The sequence below is a fragment of the Hylobates moloch genome, unplaced genomic scaffold (genome assembly GCF_009828535.3).
Source record: "Hylobates moloch isolate HMO894 unplaced genomic scaffold, HMol_V3 SCAFFOLD_6, whole genome shotgun sequence".
Lineage (NCBI taxonomy): Eukaryota > Metazoa > Chordata > Mammalia > Primates > Hylobatidae > Hylobates > Hylobates moloch.
Genome location: NW_026652281.1, coordinates 12330153 through 12350561, shown reverse-complemented (window position 1 = coordinate 12350561; position 20409 = coordinate 12330153). Strand labels below are relative to the sequence as shown.

Below are 20409 nucleotides of genomic sequence, written 5' to 3'. Positions count from 1 at the left end.
TTGAAGGTTGCGATCGATTTCAGTAGGTGGAGGGAAGCGTGAGAGAATCCACACAAGGGAATCTTGGACAGAACAGGGCAGATAATAATAACCACGCTTTGTTGATCTCCTGCCATCCTGCTACGAGTTCAATTAGACCATTTTATGTGCACCTGAGACAATCCTGCAAGGTGAACATTCCTCATTTTACAGATAAGGAAATTGAGAGGTAGGACCAGATTTGGCCTTGGAGGTGTGTGAGTCTATCAGCTTTTTTATTCTGCAAAACTCCTCTTGGTTTACAACAGGACTTGAGGAAACTTTTGGGTGTGAAGGATACGTTCAGTACATGGACAATGGTGAGGGTTTCACAGGTGTGAACATATTTAATCTCTCACCAAATTGTACACTTTAAATATGTACAGTTTATTGTATGTCAATTATATCTCAATAAAGCTATTTTTAAAACCTGCCTTTAAAAAAACAAACAACATTTGAAAACTTCATTGGGTGGAAATGGGTACACAATATTATTTCAGACCTTTTGTTCATTCATTCATTCATTCATTCATTCATTCATTCATTCATGTAGAGATGCTTCTCGACTTACAGTGGAGTTACCTCCCTGTAAACCCATCAGAAGCTTAAAATATCATGAGTCAAAAATATATTTAAGGCCGGGCTTTGGTGGCTCATGCCTGTAAATCCAGGACTTTAGGGAGGCCGAGGCAGGGGGATCACTTGAGGTCAAGAGTTCAAGACCAGCCTGGCCAATATGGTGAAACCCTGTCTCTACTAAAAATACAGAACTTAGCCAGGTGAGGTGGTGGACACCTGTAATCCCAGCTACTCAGGTGGCTGAGGCAGGAGAATTGCTTAAACCCAGGAGGTGGAGGCTGCAGTGATCCGAGATTATGCCACTGCACTCCAGCCTGGGCGACAGAGCGAGACTATCTTTAAAAAAAAAAAAAAGAAAAGAAAAGAAAACCCACAAAACACAACATTTCCAAACTTCATTGGGTGGGAAATGGGTACGCAATATTATTTCAGACCTTTTTTCATTTATTCCTTGTACAGATGCTTCTCAACTTACAGTGGAGTTACATCCTTGTAAACTCATCATAGGATTAAAATATCATGAGTCAAAAATGTATTTAATACACCTAACCTACTGAATATCATAGCTCAGCTTAGCCTACCCTAAATTTACATTAGCCTACAGTTGGGCAAAATAATCTAACACAAAGCCTATTTTACAATAAAGTGTTGAAAACCTCGAGGTGTGTGCAGTCCGGTATACACAACTCAGGATTCTTAATGCTTACTAAATACTGTACTGAAAGTGAGAAACTGAACAGTCCTATGGGTACATCACAAAGTTGAAAAATTATTAAGTGAGACCACTGTAAATGGAGGACCATCTATATTAGTGACGCCTACAAACAGACTATGAAGATAGAATGGTGAGCAAAACAAGCAAATCCCCACGCAAGACAATGGGTTTGGCAGCTGATACGGAAGTAAAGAGCACTGCGGGGGCACAGGCGAGCAATGCCTAAATGGAAGCCTGAAGAACACGTGGGAGCTCTGTTTTGGGTCTCACACATTTTATGAAGTAAATACTGTGCTTATTTTTCAGAGGGAGGCAAGGCAAGCCTGGTTAAGTAAATGTCACACAAATAGATATGACGGGACTCAGTTCCAGGTGGCTGTAGTTCCAGAGCTTGTGATATTTCTAGCACCCACACTCACTCTCACAAAGGAAGTGAGGGCGGCTTGCTCCTCAGCCAGGGAAGATGCCAGATTGCCTGTATTAAAGCATGCGGCTTTGTGAGGTGCTTGGATGGTAGGACGGGGTTAGATCAGAGCTTCCAACCTCAGCACTGTGGGCATTTGGGGCAGGATCATTCTGCTATCGGGGGGCGCTGCCTTGTGCATTGTAGATGTTGAGCAGCATCCCTGGTCTCTACTCATTAGATGTCAGTAGCATCCCCCTGCCCTTCAAGTCATGAAAATATGAAACGACTCCAGACCCTGGTGGAGAAGTGGGCTAGATTGAGGAGGCTCTTGAAAGCTCTTAAATGGAGTAAACATTGCATTATGTCAGAAATGGAGAGTTCTTTGCAGATTTGAAGCAGTTAAGCACTGTTTTGAAAGGGGAATCTACAAAAAGACTGATCTGGCTGCCGTGTACAGGAATGGTGAGAGAAGAGATCTCCAAAATCAGGAGAATGAGTAGCAGAAGGGGCAAGGGAGAGGCCGCGCCATTAGAGATTTTGAAGGAGAACAAGACAGAATGACCTACGACTAGGGAAAATATTGCAAGATGAGACCAAGACTTCTTTTCCTTTCTGTTGTTATTAGACAATGAGCAATGGAAGCTGTAATGACTTCCTTTAGACAAGATAAATACAGCGTGAGAGTGAGAACTCCAGGGGGCCTGCATAATAGGCCAGGGAAAGTGGGACTGGAGCTCCATTGAGTACAAAGCCACTCCCTTAGGCTGGATGTGGTAGTTCACACCTATAATCCCTGCACTTTAGGAGGCCAAGGCAGGAGGATAGCTTGAGGCCAGGAGTTTGAGACTAACCTGGGCAACATAATGAGACTCCCATCTCTAAAAAACAATTAGCTGGGTGTAGTGGTGTACACCTGTAGTCCCAGCTATTTGGGAGGCTGAGACAGGAGGATCTCTTGAGCCTAGGAGTTTGGGGCTGCAGTAAGCTGTGAGCATGCCACTGCACTGCAGCCTGGGCAACAGAACAAGACCCAGTCTCAGTGATTAAAAAAAACCACCCACTTCGAACATTTTCCAAATGACCGACATGAGCTGGCTCTGGAAGTTAGGAAACTGAGATAAAGCACAATCTCTAGCCAAAGGAGCACAAAGCCCACATAGGAAGGAATCAAACTCCCGATCGAGGGGGAGCAGCTAATTGTTCAAATGACTTGAATCTTGCAGATTCCAGTCATAGGTGAAGCCAAGGGGTATAAGCTCAGAAAAGGCAGAGATCAGACCGAACTCCTGCACTTCTAGCACAATGCCTGGCACATAATAGGAGCTTATTTTAAAACTAGTGGAAATTAATAAGTCTAATCACCTGGAAAGAATAGGGACAAAGGGATCTAGAAGGCATTCCTAGAGGTAGTATTGCTAAGTACATATAGGAACTACTAATAGTAAACACCTACCAAGAAGCCTACCACACATCAGCACTGGGCTTGGCCCCCTGTGAGAAACCTATCACGTGCTGGGTGCTGTGCTTGGCACTCTGTAAGAAGCCTACGGTGGAGTAGGCATTGTGGCCAGTCCTCTATACAAAGTCTATTGTGTACCAGGCACGGTGCTTGGCACCCTGTGCAAAGCCTGCTAAATGCCAGGCACTCGGAAATAGTCTCATCCTGTGATGGTTAAAGCTGTGGCACAGATGAGTTCTCAGAAAAAGGGATCCAGAGAGAGAAAACAGAGTGGAGAGCCAAAGACCCAGCTGGAGAGCAAAGTCACCATAAAGGGGAATTCCTTTCTTGGCAAGGTCAAAGGGTTTCTCTCTAAGTACTGGCTCTGTTGGAACCTACTGCCACTCAAGAGAAATTCTTCCCTGATCTGTGTGGGCAAGAAGGAAAGAGGCAGCATTCACCATCCAGGGGCCGGGGCTAGGGACACAGGAAGGACAGACATGAAGGTCTTGGATCAGCAACTCTGAAATATCTTAGTGCTGAATTTGGCTCATATAATCCCCGAGCTGGGGCTATTTGTGTTTGCTTTTTAAATCCGAAGAGATTTATGGCAGCAGGAAAAAGCACACAGAGGAATTGCTGCATTTGGCCTTCTGCCACACCTTCTTTGCTTTCATGTAATAATCATACATATGCAGGCAGTGGTGAACACCCCCGGAAACTGGAATCGGGGGCCACAGAAATGAGGAGGATGGTCCTTGTTCCTCTGATGAGCCTTCCAGCTCCACTACTGATTTTCATGATTATTTCATTAAAAGGGCTACTGCAGCGCTTTTCAATGTGGGTGTAACTGAGACAGGGCCAGTTCCAAGGCTGCTTATGGGACCAGGAACATTCTAAATAGACCCAGCTGAGTCCCGTTCAGTGCAATCCTTTTAGGGGGTCTGTCATGACTCAACAGAGATGGAGCACTTTTCAATTTTGAAATTCTTACCCGAAGGAACACTTCTACCCTTGGAAAGAGCAATAGCTGCTGGAATGGTTTGACAGAAAGAGCAAAAGCATCCTCACCCTCAGGTGCTGAGAATGATATCTGCCTCTGCCCAACTTCTCCCTCTCAGAATCCACCTCTCTACCTCCTCCCACCCTCCACCCGACCACTGACCTTCAAAAGGATGCAATGACGGCAGGAAGGAGAGGATTTGTGGTTCTGTTGACCCCCAGACATGCATGTGATTCAACTGTAGAAATGCCGAGAGAGAGGCATGGATGGGGGCAGGTGGCCTGAATGTGAAGGAGACCTACAAGCATCTCCTTCTAGTGTTAAGACCAAGGAAGCACACCCCAGCTTTTCTCATCCCTGCTGGGTACCTGCATGGCATAGAAGTGACAGTGGTGGTCGCCTCGGGGTTGGCCGCTACTTACCCTACGAAACCCTACTTCACCTTTGATGCCCTTGCCTGGTTTCTAGATGTGATGGAACAAACTAAGGTCTTCCCACTCTATGCAGTGGGCCCTGGGGTGAGTCACCTGGCCCTCACTGAGCCTCATTTTCCTTGTCTATCAAATGGGAATAATGATGGCCCCAGAGTGAAAGGATTGGCATGAGGCATAAATGTAGCCTGGACAACAGAGCAAGACCCAGTCTCAACGATTAAACACGAAATTCTTAGCATTCTACTTGGGACATAGTAATCGTTCAAGAGTGTGGCACACTCTCTTTGGAAGGTCAATAGCATCAAGCCTCAGCTCCAGTAATTTCTGGGCTGGTGTCTCCACCCACCCTGAAGGTTGAGTTGGAGAGGTTTTGCATACTCTTTCTTTTCATGCCCTTTTCCCAATCAAAAGACTTAAAGTTGGGGCATTTTGAAAAATGGTAATCAGTCAAAGCTACCATGGACCCAGAGTTTACCATGAACTGGGCTCTGTGTTCCATTTGCATCAATTCATTCAAGCTTCATAAAGAAAATGTAGGTGTTATCACCATCTTCCCCTTCCACAGTTGGGGAAACTGAGGCACAGAGAGGCTAAGTAACTCAACTAAGGTCACACAGCATGTAAGTAGCAGAACTGAATGCTTAACACTGAAATAAAATGTATATTCCTAAGCCCAGTACTGTGTTGCCCTTGAGCCACCCCTCTCCCCTGCCTACCCACCTCCATGTTAGCTGTTGATTGTGATAGCCAGTCCTAGGGTCCTTCTAGAAGGAGTCAGTGGTCAGGCCTCCTGATTGCCATGGTTGGTGTCCCAAAGCCTTCTCACTGTCCTAGGTCAAGCTGTTATACTATTCTTTGAGAAGTGCCTTCCCTTTTTCACCTGGCCAATTTCTGCTCTGAAAACAGACCTGGGGAGAAGTGAGGGAGACAGAAACACAATTACCCAGCCCATAATGCAAGGTGAAGACCTGACCACCAACCAAGAGTCCATGTGGTCCAACTCCCGCCTGCCTCTCCAGCCCAACCTCAAAGCAAGCGGCCCTTTGTTTTCATATTCCAGCCACACTGGCTGTTTCCCAGTCTTCCTCCCACCATAAGGCCTTTGCACATCCTGTTCCCTCTGGTTCCCTCTGCTGCCAACCCTCAACAGAGGGTCATCTTCCAATGCTCGTAACTTGCTCTATTGGAGCAATGATCACTCTGTGTTTGGTTCATTTATAGATGTCTGCCCTTGTAGACCATGAGCTCCTGGATGATCAGGGCAGACTTCCGCCTTCTCTGTGTATTCCCAACTCAGCATGCACAGTGCCTAGCATGTAGTAAACACTCAGCAAATGGTTACCCAGTGGCTGGAAATTAAGGGTAAATTTGTGGGACTCTGAATTTGGGTCTCTCCTATAAACCCCGGGGGGAAAACCAGCTTGAAAACAGAAATCTTTCGGTCTAGATGTTTGATCTAGGCCAAACTTTGATCAAATGTAATCAGACTCTGAATGTATGTGTATTTATTTCAAGACAAAATTTAAGCCTGAATTCTTCAAAGACTAAATTAAATTGGCTGCTTCTCAGAGCTGCTTGCTAAAGTGATGCTTCCATACTTAACAGTGGCTTGGATATTTATTAAGTCTTAAACTCAGACTGGTGAAAAGGCCATCATCTATGCAGTTAAACTAGACCTAGAATTGAATTCCAGCTGTCCTAGTTACGTAAGCTTGGGCAAGACTGCTGCATCTGTAAGCCTTGATTTCATTTTTTTAAAAGTGGAGTTAAAATGCCTGCCTCATAGGCTTTTTGTGAGGGTTAATTATGAAATAGCTGTTATATAGGAGAGCTCTGAAATATGAGTTTCCTTTCCGAGGAAGCACACATATAGAGACACAGAATAGCATTCGTAAACTGTTTCCTTCATCATCTTTCATTCATTCAGTTACCCATTCATTGAAACACTTGTGCAGTCCTCTGGTCAATCACTATTTCTTGGGAAGCAACACTATATCCAGCAGGAAGAGAAGGGCCATAGATATTATAAGCAGCACAAACATGCTCCAAGGGGCTTAAATTTTGGTGGAAGAGAAAGTCAATAAATAAATAATTATAACCTATGATAGGTACTAAAAAGTATCTCCAGTGTAGACACTAAAGCATAAAAGAAACTAAAATGGAGATCATTTTAGGTGGAGTGATTAGTTACAGCTCTTCTAGGAAGATCGTTATGTGAGTGAGGTCTGAAGGATGAGAAGGAGCCAGCTCTTAGGAGAGCAGGGGATAGGCTCTCCAGGCAGAGATGACAGCACATGCAAAGGCCCTGAGGTCAGAAAGTTCTAGGGACAATCAAAAGGCCAAATGCCTTGAGCTGTAGGTGGGAGGTGAAGATGGGGAAGTGCACAGGAGTTTATAGGCCACTGTTGGCTATGGGCATGCCCTGCTTTTCTGCAGAAGCAAAGTCCAGCAGACAGAGCAACAGGTCAAGGTGCGGCTAATACAAGGAGACAGGACTGGCACTTTGTGGGAGAGAATGTGGCCTGCCAAGAGAATGCAGATGTGAGGGGCATCAGAGGACGAAAATTCCAGGCGGGGCAGACCCATCAGGGGTATAGCAGGAGGTATGCGTGGCCTAATATTGGTGAGGCTGCTTCTGAACACAGGTGGGCATCCTACAGGCAAGGGGAGAGGTCTTGGAGAAATGCAGTTCACTGAGATGACTTGATGGCTCAGGACGGCTGGCTGGTAAAAGCAGACCAAGACCCACTCCCACAAGAGTGAGCAGAAAACAGACCCGGGCAGAGGTGAGGGAGACAGGAGCACAATTACCCAGCCCATAATGCAAGGTGAAGACCTGACCAGCAACCTGAAGCCCACCAACCAAGAGTCCATGAGGTCCAACTCCCGCCTGCCTCTCCAGCCCAACCTCGAAGCAAGCACCCTTTAGTTTTCATACTCCAGCCACACTGGCTGCTTCCCAGTCTTCCTCGACCACAGGGCCTTTGCACATGCTGTTCCCTCTGCCTAGGACACTATTCCTTTCACTCTTTACCTACTTAACTCCTTCTGTTCCCCAGGGATGCCTCTCTGATAGCCCTCATTGGGAAAATTCTCCATTTACACAATTCTAGAGCCCCTTAGTGGCATGAGACCACATTTCAACTTAACACTTATTTGTGTAATTATTGGTGAGTATCTGCCTCTTACACGCTCCAAAAAGAGGAAAAAGCAATACACTACATCCTCCAGTGCCTAGTGCAGTGCCCAGTGCTGAATATTTAATAAACAAATTAATTTTTTAAAAATGCCAGTTTGGCTCCTAAGTAACTGGCTTAGATCAGTAATTCTCAGAGCGTGGAGCTGGAATTAGCAGCGGCAGCAGCCCCTGGAAACGTTAGAAATGCAAATCCCCATCACAGACCTACAGAATCAAAAAAGGGAAGGACTGCAATCTTTGTTTTAATAAACCCTGCAGGTTACTACAGTGCACACTTAGGTTTGAGATCCACTGTCCTAATTACTTTCTTTTGAACTTTCAGGTGAGACTTAAGAGGACACCCCTGTGCAGATAAGAGCTCTATTAGGCAGGAAGCTAAGCTGATCATTTTGGATGTGCCTTGGTAGTGGGCTGGATTTTGGACATGACATGAGGGCTTTTGAAGGGCATAGTCACATAAAGACTCAGCTGCATAGGGAAGCTGAATTAGTCTCTACACCCAAGAGATGTACATGCAGTTTCCTAGTTAATGACACTATGGACACAGGACCCAGCTGTTGACACATGCTGCAATGCCTAAATTTTGCTAGGGTGAACTTGGGGGTAGAATAATTGAGGTATTTGCTAAGACAAGTTAATCCTGCAAACTTGCAAACACAAGGAATGCCATTCTTGTCTGAACAGAGCAGGGATCTGCCAGAATAGGGATCTCTGTGAGCATGAATATCTTCCCCCCAATCTCCAGAGCCTTCCTGTTGTTCTACAGCCCCCTCCTGCATATCTTCTAACAGTGGGAGTCCAGTAAAAGTTGCTTACATGCATTAATGAGTGAGTGAATCAATGAATGTATAAATAAATGAATAGAAGAAGAGATCAACAAATGCTTTGTCTAATGCAGTACAAATGTGGCTTCTTTCTACTCCACAACCTCCCATTGCTGGAGGAAGTTCATCTCTATTTAACCCTCTTCCTCTTAGACATTGGAGGAAGACCTGGACATTGGAGGAAGAGAAGCTTACAAGTTAGATTAACGTGCTTTATGTTTTCACTGTAAAGGGAGGTTAGGAGAGAGGAAGGCCAGTCCCTGCTAGAGAAGCAGCCCCATGAAGACAGGGAGCATACTGGTTTGGTTCACTCTATCTCCAGCACCTTGAACAGAGCCAGGCAACTAACCCTTGCTCTACACATAGGAGTTGCCTGAGCCTCCCCTTTTGTCACCTCATTTCATTCTTACCACAAAGAAACATACTAGCTCCACTTTACAAAGGAGAAAGCTGAAGCTACAGAATTTGAGTAAGGGAGCTAGATACAAACTCAGACCCACTGACCCCAAGTTCATTCCTCCGACCCAGGCTGAGTCCCAGTGCCAGCTACCAGCCAGACTCTTAGCTGCCTCCAGTTTTGTGAAATTTTTATCACTGGATCCGGGAAGATAAATCCACCTCCTGGGCTTCTGCCCTATTTATTTCTACTCCTGGAGTTGTCAGGGTTCCTTATTCTGGAGTCAAATGATATGACACAGGAAAGGAAAGGGATTGACCGTCTGGCTCCTGACAGGTCACAGAATTTTGCTTTGCCTTCTCACCATTTAGAATCTCTGCTGAAGGTGTGGACATCGTTTTGGACTGCCTCTGTGGGGACAACACTGGAAAAGGTCTCAGTCTTCTCAAACCCTTGGGAACCTACATTCTATATGGTGAGTGCTAAACAAGAGCAGGGACGTGGTCTGCAATAGGTAGCTCTGCATATGTGCCTCCAAAGGCTCTGAAAACTGAATTGTGCTGATATGGTGGGGTAGTGGGATGGGGGTGTTTCATTTTTTAATGTTTCCTATAATGTTTCTATTACTGTGAGTTATTTTTAATTATAAAATAACATGTGCCTACTGTCCTATGTCCTATTATGTCAAATGGGATAAAGCAAGACCAAGCCAATGTGGTCACTGATATGAATAGAACCATTAAGGGACATCACCCGTAGAAGGCAGCACAGGTGGAAAATATGAATGACTTCAAAGGAAGTTCAGAAATAAAGAAGGCATGAAGGACCAACAGTAGTATGGGGAAGAGTGGCTAGGATATGCAGGTTTTAAGGGAGGATTTTCACTATTTGAGAAGAAGTTGTGAAGTACACACTATTCTTCCTCTAAACTACTCCTAAGCATCCCAGTCAAGACAGAAGCCTTGGGTAGATGGAACTCATGTCTGTTCTTCTTCCCCTAAACTCCTCCTGAGCGTCCCATGCTAAGACAGAAGCCCTGGATAGATGGAACTCACGTCTGTTTCCATCTCTTTCTACATTCACTTCTATGCTCTTAGAGTGGAAGAGATGTATGAAAAACAACTGGGAGAAGATTTTCTCCAGCAAAATGACGCTCCAGGGCCTCCTTTCTCTTCTTTTTCTTCTTTTCTGTCATAGGCATGCAAAACAATGTAAACATTAGTCTCCACAGGCCGGGTGCGGTGGCTCACGCCTGTAATCCTAGCACTTTGGGAGGCCGAGGTGGATGGATCACGAGGTCAGGAGATGGAGATCATCCTGGCTAACACAGTGAAACCCCGTCTCTACTAAAAATACAAAAAATTAGCCGGGTGTGGTGGCGGGCGCCTGTACTCTCAGCTACTCTGGAGGCTGAGGCAGGAGAATGGCGTGAACCCGGGAAGCACAGCTTGCAGTGAGCCGAGATCATGCCACTGCACTCCAACCTGGGCGACAGAGTGAGACCCCGTCTCAAAAAAAAAAAAAAAAATCATTAGTCTCCACAAACTAAAATAGGAGTATTTGAAGCTAGATGGCATATTCTGAAGCAAAATAATATTGGGTTTATCCAGTGTTTAAGATTCTTGGTACCTTTGTCCCCTGGAGGTGCAATAGAAAACTGAGTTTTAGCCTGGGCGCGGTGGCTCACGCCTGTAATTCCAGCACTTTGGGAGGCCGAGGCGGGCGGATCACAAGGTCAGGAGATCCAGACCATCCTGGCTAACACGGTGAAACCCCGTCTCTACTAAAAATACAAAAAATTAGCCGGGCGAGATGGCGGGCGCCTGTAGTCCCACCTACTCGGGACGCTGAGGCAGGAGAACGGCGTGAACCCGGGAGGCGGAGCTCGCAGTGAGCCAAGATCGCGCCACTGCAGTCTGGCCTGGGTGAAAGAGCGAGACTCCGTCTAAAAAAAAAAAAAAAAAAAAAAGAAAACTGAGTTTTAATTCTGGCTAACTCAAAAAAACACTCATTTCCCTGCTATTTCCTGAAGAGCTTATAAAATAAATATTTGAGAGGTATAAATATGCAAGCATCTTTTTGTCATCTTCAGACCATTGTAACAGAAAGAAGGCTGAACTCACCAGAGGCAGGTAAACAGCCCATTGCCGGAGTGTTCCGGTAGTTTCAATCATAGCCATGTATTTCCTTTGAAGTGGACGTGTAGTTTATTATTATCAATGAGAGCCCCTGCACATTGCAAGGATATCGGATATGACTAACATGTGAGTCAAATGCAGATGGACGATGTAGTCATCCTTACTTACCATTTACCAATAATTCTATTTTTGTCCCAGTTTCTTGATGTCATTTTGGTGAAATTCAACTTGATTATTCAATGTGAGTAGTTCACAATTATCTAATTCATTACATTGATCACTTGGTCACTAATTAATCAAAGTCTGGTACTGGGATGCCCAGTGGTACTCACCCCATAAAAACAGAAGCAATGGGTCACCATTACGCTGGTGCAAGGATAATTGCCGTCTTTGGCATTAAAAGTAATGACAAAAACCACAATTACTTTTGCACCAACTGAATAACTGGCTACTAGTTTACCCAGGCTAAACAGTTTAAAATACACATGACTATTTTATTAAATAACTCCTCTCTGAGAAGAACTTACTCTCAAATCTTTGGAGACAAGGCAGGAAAGTCGTTGAAAAAGTACCTGTATGGTATTTGAATATTCACCATACTGTTAAGAGCTCTCTCACTGCCCCCTCCTCTGCCCCCAAACCCTGTAAAGGGTCTTTTCTCTCCATATGAGAATCTTAGGGAATCTTTCCCAACTCCACCTCCCATATGCCCTCTGAATACTGCTTGTCCAAGTGGCAAAACTCAGTTTCTCATACCACTTGTCTCAGACCTCTTTGGAGCTGACACATGGGTCACACCATTTCTTTGGTCCCTGGGCCTCTTTTCATTCTCACCTGTGAGCTTCTATACCCATTTTTTCCAATCCATCCATATTCTAACTCTGCTCCACCTCTCCCACCAGTTAGGTACCCAGCCCAGGTCAGAGCCCCAAGCCCCTCACTTGCTGGGGAATCAAATTCAGAATCACAAAGTAGATTCACTAAGGAGTTCCCTTCTCAGTCTCAAAGAACAAACCTAAAAAGACATTTCAGCAACTCATCATTTTATTCAAACATTGGCCTACGTCATATTTCTGCTACATGCCCAATTTTTCAAAGTAATGAGACGGTCACCATGAGAAATGTCACTTTCTCTTTGATCAGGGACACTCAGCTAAAATAGTCAACTTGATGCCTCATTCTCATTCCCCTCACTTTGCCAAGGCTTAATTAAATTTGTTTTCAAGATTTTTCCAGTTCCGGACCAAACAATTGCCATTTTTTTCATGCATAACAAGAGACGTCAATTTTCATTAGCAATTGCTTAATGTGGGAATCTTTCATTTCAGGCTCATCCAACATGGTAACTGGAGAGACCAAGAGCTTCTTCAGCTTTGCAAAATCAGTAAGTATCCAGGCACATCTGATGTACTGTGGTGGCATGTTGATTCGCATGTTGTGAGCTTTGTTTTTGTTTGTTTGTTTTGAGACGCAGTCTCGTTCTGTCGCCAGGCTGGAGTGCAATGGCATGATCTCGGCTCATGGCAACCTCTGACTCCCTGGTTCAAGCGATTCTCCTGCCTCAGCCTCCCTAGTAGCTGGGATTACAAGCATGCACCACCACACCCAGCTAATTTTTGTATTTGTAGTAGAGATGGGGTTTCACCATGTTGGCCAGGATGGTCTCAGTCTCACCTCGTGATCTGCCCACGTCAGCCTCCCAAAGTGCTGGGATTACAGGCGTTAGCCACCACACCCAGCTGTGAGCTCTTCTATCATAAGGCATTCACTTAATCTTGTCTTTCATTTTCATCATTCATTTCCGATAAAACCTGCGCTCCTGCCCTGTTACCTGCAAATGGACAGGACCAGAATTTAGACTACTTTTGTCGAAATGAAACAGAGAGGTGGGAGTGTCAGAGAAACTCAAGAAAGCTACAGCTTTATTTCAGTCAAAATTGCTTAAGTGTTGGTGTCTTTAATCATTGGTCAAAAATGAACTTAGCATTAGCGCATTTTCTTTGCTCCACAGAGTGGCCAGCCTTTCACTTTGCTACTTTCTGACCAGGTCTCTGGGGGTACTTGAGATTTCTCTGTGTCCCCATCCTCTTGGAGATAGAAATGAGGACCCTATGACCTTAACAAGATCCTGAGGTGACTTGTAGACTCGGGCAAGCTCATGAACCACTCTCTTGGGTGATCATGCTTTAAATATGGTGGTTAGTTTGTCAGCCATTACGAAACAACATCCCTGGGCATTCACCTCACTACAAAATGACTCTGATCTATCTTCCTATCTCAAGCTATACTTGCTAGAAATATACTGATGTGGGCTTGAACTTTTTTGAGACAGCGTCTAGCTCTGTCACCCAGGTTTGAGCGCGGTGGCGTGATCTCGGCTCACTGCAACTTCCGCCTCCTGGGCTCTAGCAACCCTCCTGCTTCAGCCTCCCAAGTAGCTGGGATTACAGGTGTGTGCCATTATACCCGGCTAATTTGTGTATTCATTTTGGTAGAGACAAGGTTTCACCCTGTTACCCAGGCTGGTTTCGAATTCCTGGGCTCAAGCAATCCGCTTGCCTCAGCCTCTCAAAGTGCTGGGATTATAGGCGTGAGCCATCGCACCCGGCCAAACTTAGTTTTTAAAATATCATTTCAACACCCCTTCCCCAGCCCAAATTCCTTCTCTTCTTTGAAATGAACCACCAGTACCCCAGCACCAGCCTATATTGCTTTTTTTTTCTTTGCACATTCCAGGGTGTTTTTTTTTGTTTTTTTGTTTTTGTAACTTCAACTGTTTAGATTCAGGAGGTACCTGTGCAGGTTTTTTGCCCGGGTATATTGTATGATGCTGAAGTTGGAGGTACAAATGATCCTCTCATTCAGATAGTGAGCACAGTACCCAACAGTTAGTTTTTCAACCCCTGTCCCCCTCCCAGTCCCCTTCAGTGGTCTGCAGTGTTAACTGTTCCCATATTAAAGTCCATGAGTACCCAGCTCCCACTTATGAGAGAACATGCAGTATTTGTTTTTATGTTTCTGCATTAATTTGATTAGGAAAATGAGCTCCAGCTGCATCCATGTTGCTGCAAAGGACGATTCCATTCTTTTTTATGACTGCATAGTATTCCAGGGTGTATATGTCTCACATTTTATTTATTCAGTCCACCATTGATGGGCACCCCAGGTTGATTCCATGTGTTTTCTATTGTGAATAGAATAGCAATGAACATATGAGTGCATGTGTCCTTTTGATAGAACGATTTACTTTCTTTTGGATATATACCCAGTAATGAGACTGCTGGGTCAAATAGTAGGAACTTTTATGTTTACCCCTCCCCAACAGGGGATTGCTGCTTTTCACAAGGGTTTATTTTTGCCTCCTCTACTTTTGGACTTCTATGTACCAGTGCAGCATCAATTGATCCACTCACTTGACAAGCATTTTCTGAGCACCTGCTGTTTGTGGTATTGTGCCAAGCACCGGGCTATCACCGTACATAAGATAGGTGTACTTTGGGCCTTTTTGGTTCTTATATGTTAACGAGGGAGACAAACCCAAAATAAGCAAGATGTATTAATAACATGATTATAAATGGCTATTAAATCTCTGAAAGAGATAAAAATCGAGTGCTAAAATAGAAAATAGCAGAGTGGGTGGAGGCAATTAAAACAAAGTGGTCAGGGAAAAGTATGGTAAGGAGTTTGGAATTCATTCTAAGTATGGCACTATGGGGTATTCATATGCCCTCAAAGTGCCAACATCAGCTGCCAGAAACTTCAGCCCCAAACGTTCTGGAATGGATAATACTCCTGCACTTGCGAGATTCGAATCAAAGGTCCTCTCTTTGCATTTGGGCTTTAAAATATGGGTCAAGGATCATCCTGACTACAGAGCCTACAGGAGGAGCAAGAATGGAGTGTAATGAAGGATGCTGCCTGGAGTGTGTCCCCTGAAGACAGGCTTTGTGCCAAGCACAGCTGCTGTGTTGCTGTGGCTGTAATTAACATGATGTTGACAGACTGCTGTGGGTAACCACACTGGTCCCAAATTACATACAATTGTAAGAAGTGTTTTTCCTTTCTCCCCTAAATGCACAATCCCAACACACAGTGTTAATGAAATAATTGCAGCGTGCCCATGCTTAATGAAGGCATTCATAAATGCACAGCCAGGATGGAGATGGAGATTCCTCTACCCAAAGCAGGGGTTCTTATTACCAGAACGCTTTGTACCTGGAGGTCAAGAATGAGGATGTTTTCTTTCAGAGGCCTGCTCAAACACTGAGGGTCATTTGGAAGAAAACTGAAGAGAGGGCCTACGAAGAGGTGGAACTTTGCTCTGAAAAGTTCTAGAAAAAAAATTTTTCAATGTATTCAAGAGAGGCTTAGAAATTAAAGGTCGAGCGGAATTATACAGGAATTTCCCACTCAGTTATCTTAATGATGTTGCATCTTACAATCACTGCAGAGTTTGTGCCTCACTATTTGTCAAACATGCCATTTTCTTTCACACCATAACAACGATGATGCTAATAGAGGACGTTAACATTTACAGAGCAATCGGACTCTGAATTTGGAGCTCTGATTGACGAAATCAAAAACACCCTGTTCAAATTAAGATAACAAAAATGGTGTGTGTTTATAGAGCACCTCGTACGTGGCAGACACTGTGCTAAGCACTTTATATGCGTTAACACATTTACTCTTCATAACCACCCCATGAGGAACAGTGAGGAAACTGAGCACAGAGAAGTTAAGAGATTTGCCTAAAGTCACACAGCTAGTAAGTGACAAAGCTGATATTCAAAACTAGGCATTCAGCTCTATAACCTTCTTAACCGCAACTGTGCAGCAATTGTTCATTTGCAGCAAGCATTCATTTCACAAACATTCACTGAGGCATTGCACATACGCTGTGAATCAAGTTATTATTTTTCTCTATTTGCTGTATTTCCCAAGTTGGTTTGTTTTAAATGAGGGTCCTAAAAATCACTGTCCCATAGAATAGAATTTTGGATGTAAGGAATACTTTAAGTTATTTAGTGGTTTCCAAACCACATGCCTCACCACACGATCTGTGCCACAATCCCTTGCCAGGTAAGACCGTCAAAACTGGAAGCCAAGAAACCCAAGGTCAAATGCCTGGCTCTTCTTGGTCCCCCAGCCCTCTCTGAATGTGCTTTTGTAAATAATTTTGTATATGAACCTCATCATTGTTTTCAACCTGTCTTTCCCATGCTTATTCTCCTAATGACACGAGCTTCCCAGTTTAAAAAAATAAAATATTTCCACTTTAGTCAGTCTCCTTAATTCTTTTTGGAAAGAGGATACAAATGAGCTCGGTGGTAACATAAATGCTATCAATGTTTCTAAATGCCCATCACATTCCTCTCTGCATCCTGTATTGAAATGATATTGAACATCTTATCTCCTAGAATACCCCAGAAACTGGACGTTTGGATTTCTAACCTATAATCAGCACCAAAGGAAAAGCAATTAAATCACAACAAAGCAGTTGGATCCCCATTTCTCTAGGTTTCTAGTGGATTATTTACTTATTTTGCTATGAAGGGAGGAGATGACAGACTGGAAAAGAGATGGCCACATTGAATAGTTTGTAGGTATTTCACCCAGAACTTTACTTCAGGGCATCTCGGCTTTAGTGCTATGGATATTTGGGGCTGGGTAATTCTTTGTTGTGGATTATTCTTTGCTGTGAGTATTCTTTGTCCTGAGCACTGTGGGATATTTAGCTGCATCCCTGGCTTCCGCCCACTAGATGCCAGTAGCACCGCCTCCCGCTTCAGTCATCACAAACAAACAAAAATCCCCAAACACTATCAAATGCCCTCTGGGGGAAAAAACTACCCCCAGTTCAGAACCACTGATTCAGTCCCAACAATTTGCCCTCATCATTTCTTCATGCTGTCCCTTCTTCCTAAATCACCCCTCCTCCCTCTTCTTCATCCAGTGGATCCCTACCCACCTCCCCAGATTTAGCCTTATCATAACCACTCCCCCAGGAAAGCTGCTTCTGCAGTCAGAGTGCCCACCTCCATCATGTCCCCCACCACATTATGTAAACTTCTCTGCCATCCTACTTCCTTTAACAACCCCATCATCACCACCACCATTCACTGAGCCGAGTGCTTTACACTTCATAACAGAGAACGTCGTAGAGCCACGATTCAACTCCGGAGCTGATGATCCTGACCATGTACTTAATGTTTCAACTACATGAGGCCTTGCAGTTACTTTTGGGCTCTCTCTCCCACTTAAACCTGAGCGTCTCATAAGCATCACTATCTATTGCTTCCCATGCACTTGCAACAGTGCCTAGCAAAATAGATGCTTTTAAAAAAATACACCACTGCCCAAGGCAGATGGATCACGAGGTCAGGAGTTCAAAACCAGCCTGGCCAAGGTGGTGAAACCCCATCTCTACTAAAAATACAAAAATTAGCTGGGCATGGTGGTGGGTGCCTGTAATCCCAGCTACTTGGGAGGCTGAGGCAGAGAATTGCTTGAACCCGGGAGGCAGAGGTTGCAGTAAGCTGAGATCATGCCACTGCACTCCAGCCTGGGCTACAGAGCGAGACTCCACCTCAAAAAATAAAAATAAAAAATAAAAAAATACACCACCAAGAGCAACCCCTTGGCCAGCTGGAATCTGCTGAGCTGCAGCCCCATGCTCCCCCTGTAGTAGCTGACGACATCAGCGATGCTGCAAACGTAGCCTTAACCCGGGTATTGAGTTCCTATAACCCGACACCGCCTCTCTTTGCAGTGGTGGCAGGTGGAGAAGGTGAACCCCATCAAGCTGTATGAGGAGAACAAAGTCATCGCGGGGTTTTCCCTTTTAAATCTGCTCTTCAAACAAGGCCGGGCAGGCCTCATTCGGGGAGTGGTGGAAAAACTCATAGGCCTCTACAACCAGAAGAAGATCAAGCCTGTGGTGGACTCCTTGTGGGCTCTGGAAGAGGTAAGAATGGTGCTTTTCCTCTGCAGATAAACTCCTCTTTTTAACTCAGGAAGGTTTGGGCAGCCAAATACAATCTTCTACTAAATGATTTTTTTCCCAGATGGGTTTGTGTTAAATGAGGGTCCTAAAAGTCACCTATACCATAGAATAGTACTTTGAATATAAGAAATACTTTAAGCTCTTTGATGATTTGCAAACCACATGCCTCATCACACCATTTGTGCTGTGAACCCTTCCCAGGTAAGGCCACCAAATTTTGATCGATGTCTACAATTCGGTGTGCTTACAAGAGCGTGTGTATATTGTTGAGGCATCATACGTACTGTCACCTTGTGATTATATAAGAGATCAGTGTCAGAGCAGACAGCGGCTCTGAGCTAAAATGATTTGTGTGCTCAGCTGGATGCCTTGAGCCCCAATGAGACATTAGCTATCATGATGGACTTTGGAATTACTGCTGAATTGTTGGGTCTAATGTTGGATTGAGTCTTTTTGTTACTTGATCTTCCAAAAGTTATAGTATTTGGAAGCATTCCTTGATCACAAGAACATTAAGAACCCCTAATGGGGCCTTGAAGGATACTGAAGCATGAACTGGTTATATTGGTTCACATGGCCTTTGCTAGGAGAAGGCAGGGTCTAGAAAACCCTTCAAGTAAGGGGAAGGTTTGGGCATTTGGGAAGTCACTTAATGGCAGCTACTTGTAGAAGAAATGAAGAGATGTGGCCTGGATTTTAAGAGGCGTTTCACTAAGAAACCTAAGTCAAGATTTTTTAACCTTGGCTGCAGGGAGCCATGACGCCCCTGAAAAATATTTTAAAATATGTGGGAATGTTTTTTTTTTTTATTGTTTTGCATTTTGCATGAGGGAAGTGCCGTATGGTACAAGTACTTTGTCATACTTTTGCAAGTCACAAATACTTTTTAAAAAAATAACAAGTACGAAAGTTCTAGTGGGTGTGCTTCTGGCAAGAAGGCTGTGTCTCTTTGCCTGAACGATTACAAAGGCCCAAATGCAATGGCTTCTCTAAGCACAGAAATACCACTAGAAAGGCTCTTTGGGGGTCACTGTATATTCAAATACAACTGGTCCTAGACCAATGGAGCAGGAATGTGCCTATATTTCTCTCTAATACTGCAGTGTCACGGATGGGCTTAAAACCTTTAGCCACCAAAAACCTTGTTTCTTACGACAAAATAAATACTCACTACAGAAATTCATAAATTAACCAAAAACATAAGGAGAAAATAAACTGCAAGTCCACATTCCAGAGAAGGATAACATTGTTAACATTTCGGTTTGCTTCCTTCCAGTCTTTTTTCTATTGCAGATGCTCGCCGTGATTCAATTTAGTGCTAAATCATATCAGATAATTGTGCATGCCTTCTGCTGTGTAATTGCCAATACAGCTAGCCTATTGCTATAATTTTCTTTAAATGCTTTTAATTCAGTGAGTCAGACACCCATATGGTATTCACTATCATATCTCACTGGAACAGGGAAAGGTCTGAGCTACCTGGTTACTGGGTTCTCAGTGGTCAGGAAGGAGAGAGAACAGGGAATCATCAAGAAAAAAGCTAAGAGATAAATTTGTCCATGGGCCAGAGAAGGTGACTCACACTTGAACTCAGTGCCCAAAAGGACCCAACAAATCTAGTAGCATTTAAGTGAGAAATGAAATCCAAGAGGAGTCCACTTGGCCCAGTGGGTTCTTGTTCTAGTATTTGAAATCACCCCTTGGTTACAATGGTAATTGAATCACCAAACATTTATTGAACAACTACTATGTGCCCAGTACTGGGCAAATGCTGGAGATACAATGATGAACAAATAGCCAAGATCCCAAGACTTCATGGAGTTTTCATTCAGAGGAGTAGGAGGAGATAGAAAATACTGAAATAAACAATAATAAGCAAGGTAGTTGCCTGTCATGATAAGTTCTTGGATAGAGATAAATTTGCATATATGTTGGTGAGTGGAGGGGGGAGACTTAGTTTCCACAGAGCAATGTTGTTTAACTTGTTTTTCATTGTTGCTCCTCTAAAGAGACTTTTTAGGTACTATTTTGCCTAATAAACTCATGAAGTTTTACTACCATATAGGTGTGTGTATGTACACATACATGTGCGTTTACATCCTGTATGTATATCTGTATTTTATATGTTAAAAGAGTAACTTTATTTTATCTTCCAAGAGCCAATGTTCATCCCACTGGGGTGATATCATGCTTATTGAGAATGCATGCTGTAGAGAAACTTTGAAGAGGGAAGGTTTCCCTGAATAGGTATCATC

The 20409-nt window shown here is 44.0% G+C and overlaps 1 protein-coding gene across 1 annotated transcript in view; it reads left to right on the top strand.

Moving 5' to 3' along the window:
* The window catches only part of VAT1L (vesicle amine transport 1 like), a 195228-nt gene that overhangs the window by 77346 nt on the left and 97473 nt on the right, over positions 1-20409 (top strand). The window contains exons 5-7 of the mRNA XM_032156367.2: positions 9385-9488; positions 12480-12535; positions 17921-18115. Of these exons, the coding sequence (XP_032012258.1) occupies positions 9385-9488; positions 12480-12535; positions 17921-18115 (355 nt within the window). The remainder of the gene's footprint in view (positions 1-9384; positions 9489-12479; positions 12536-17920; positions 18116-20409) is intronic.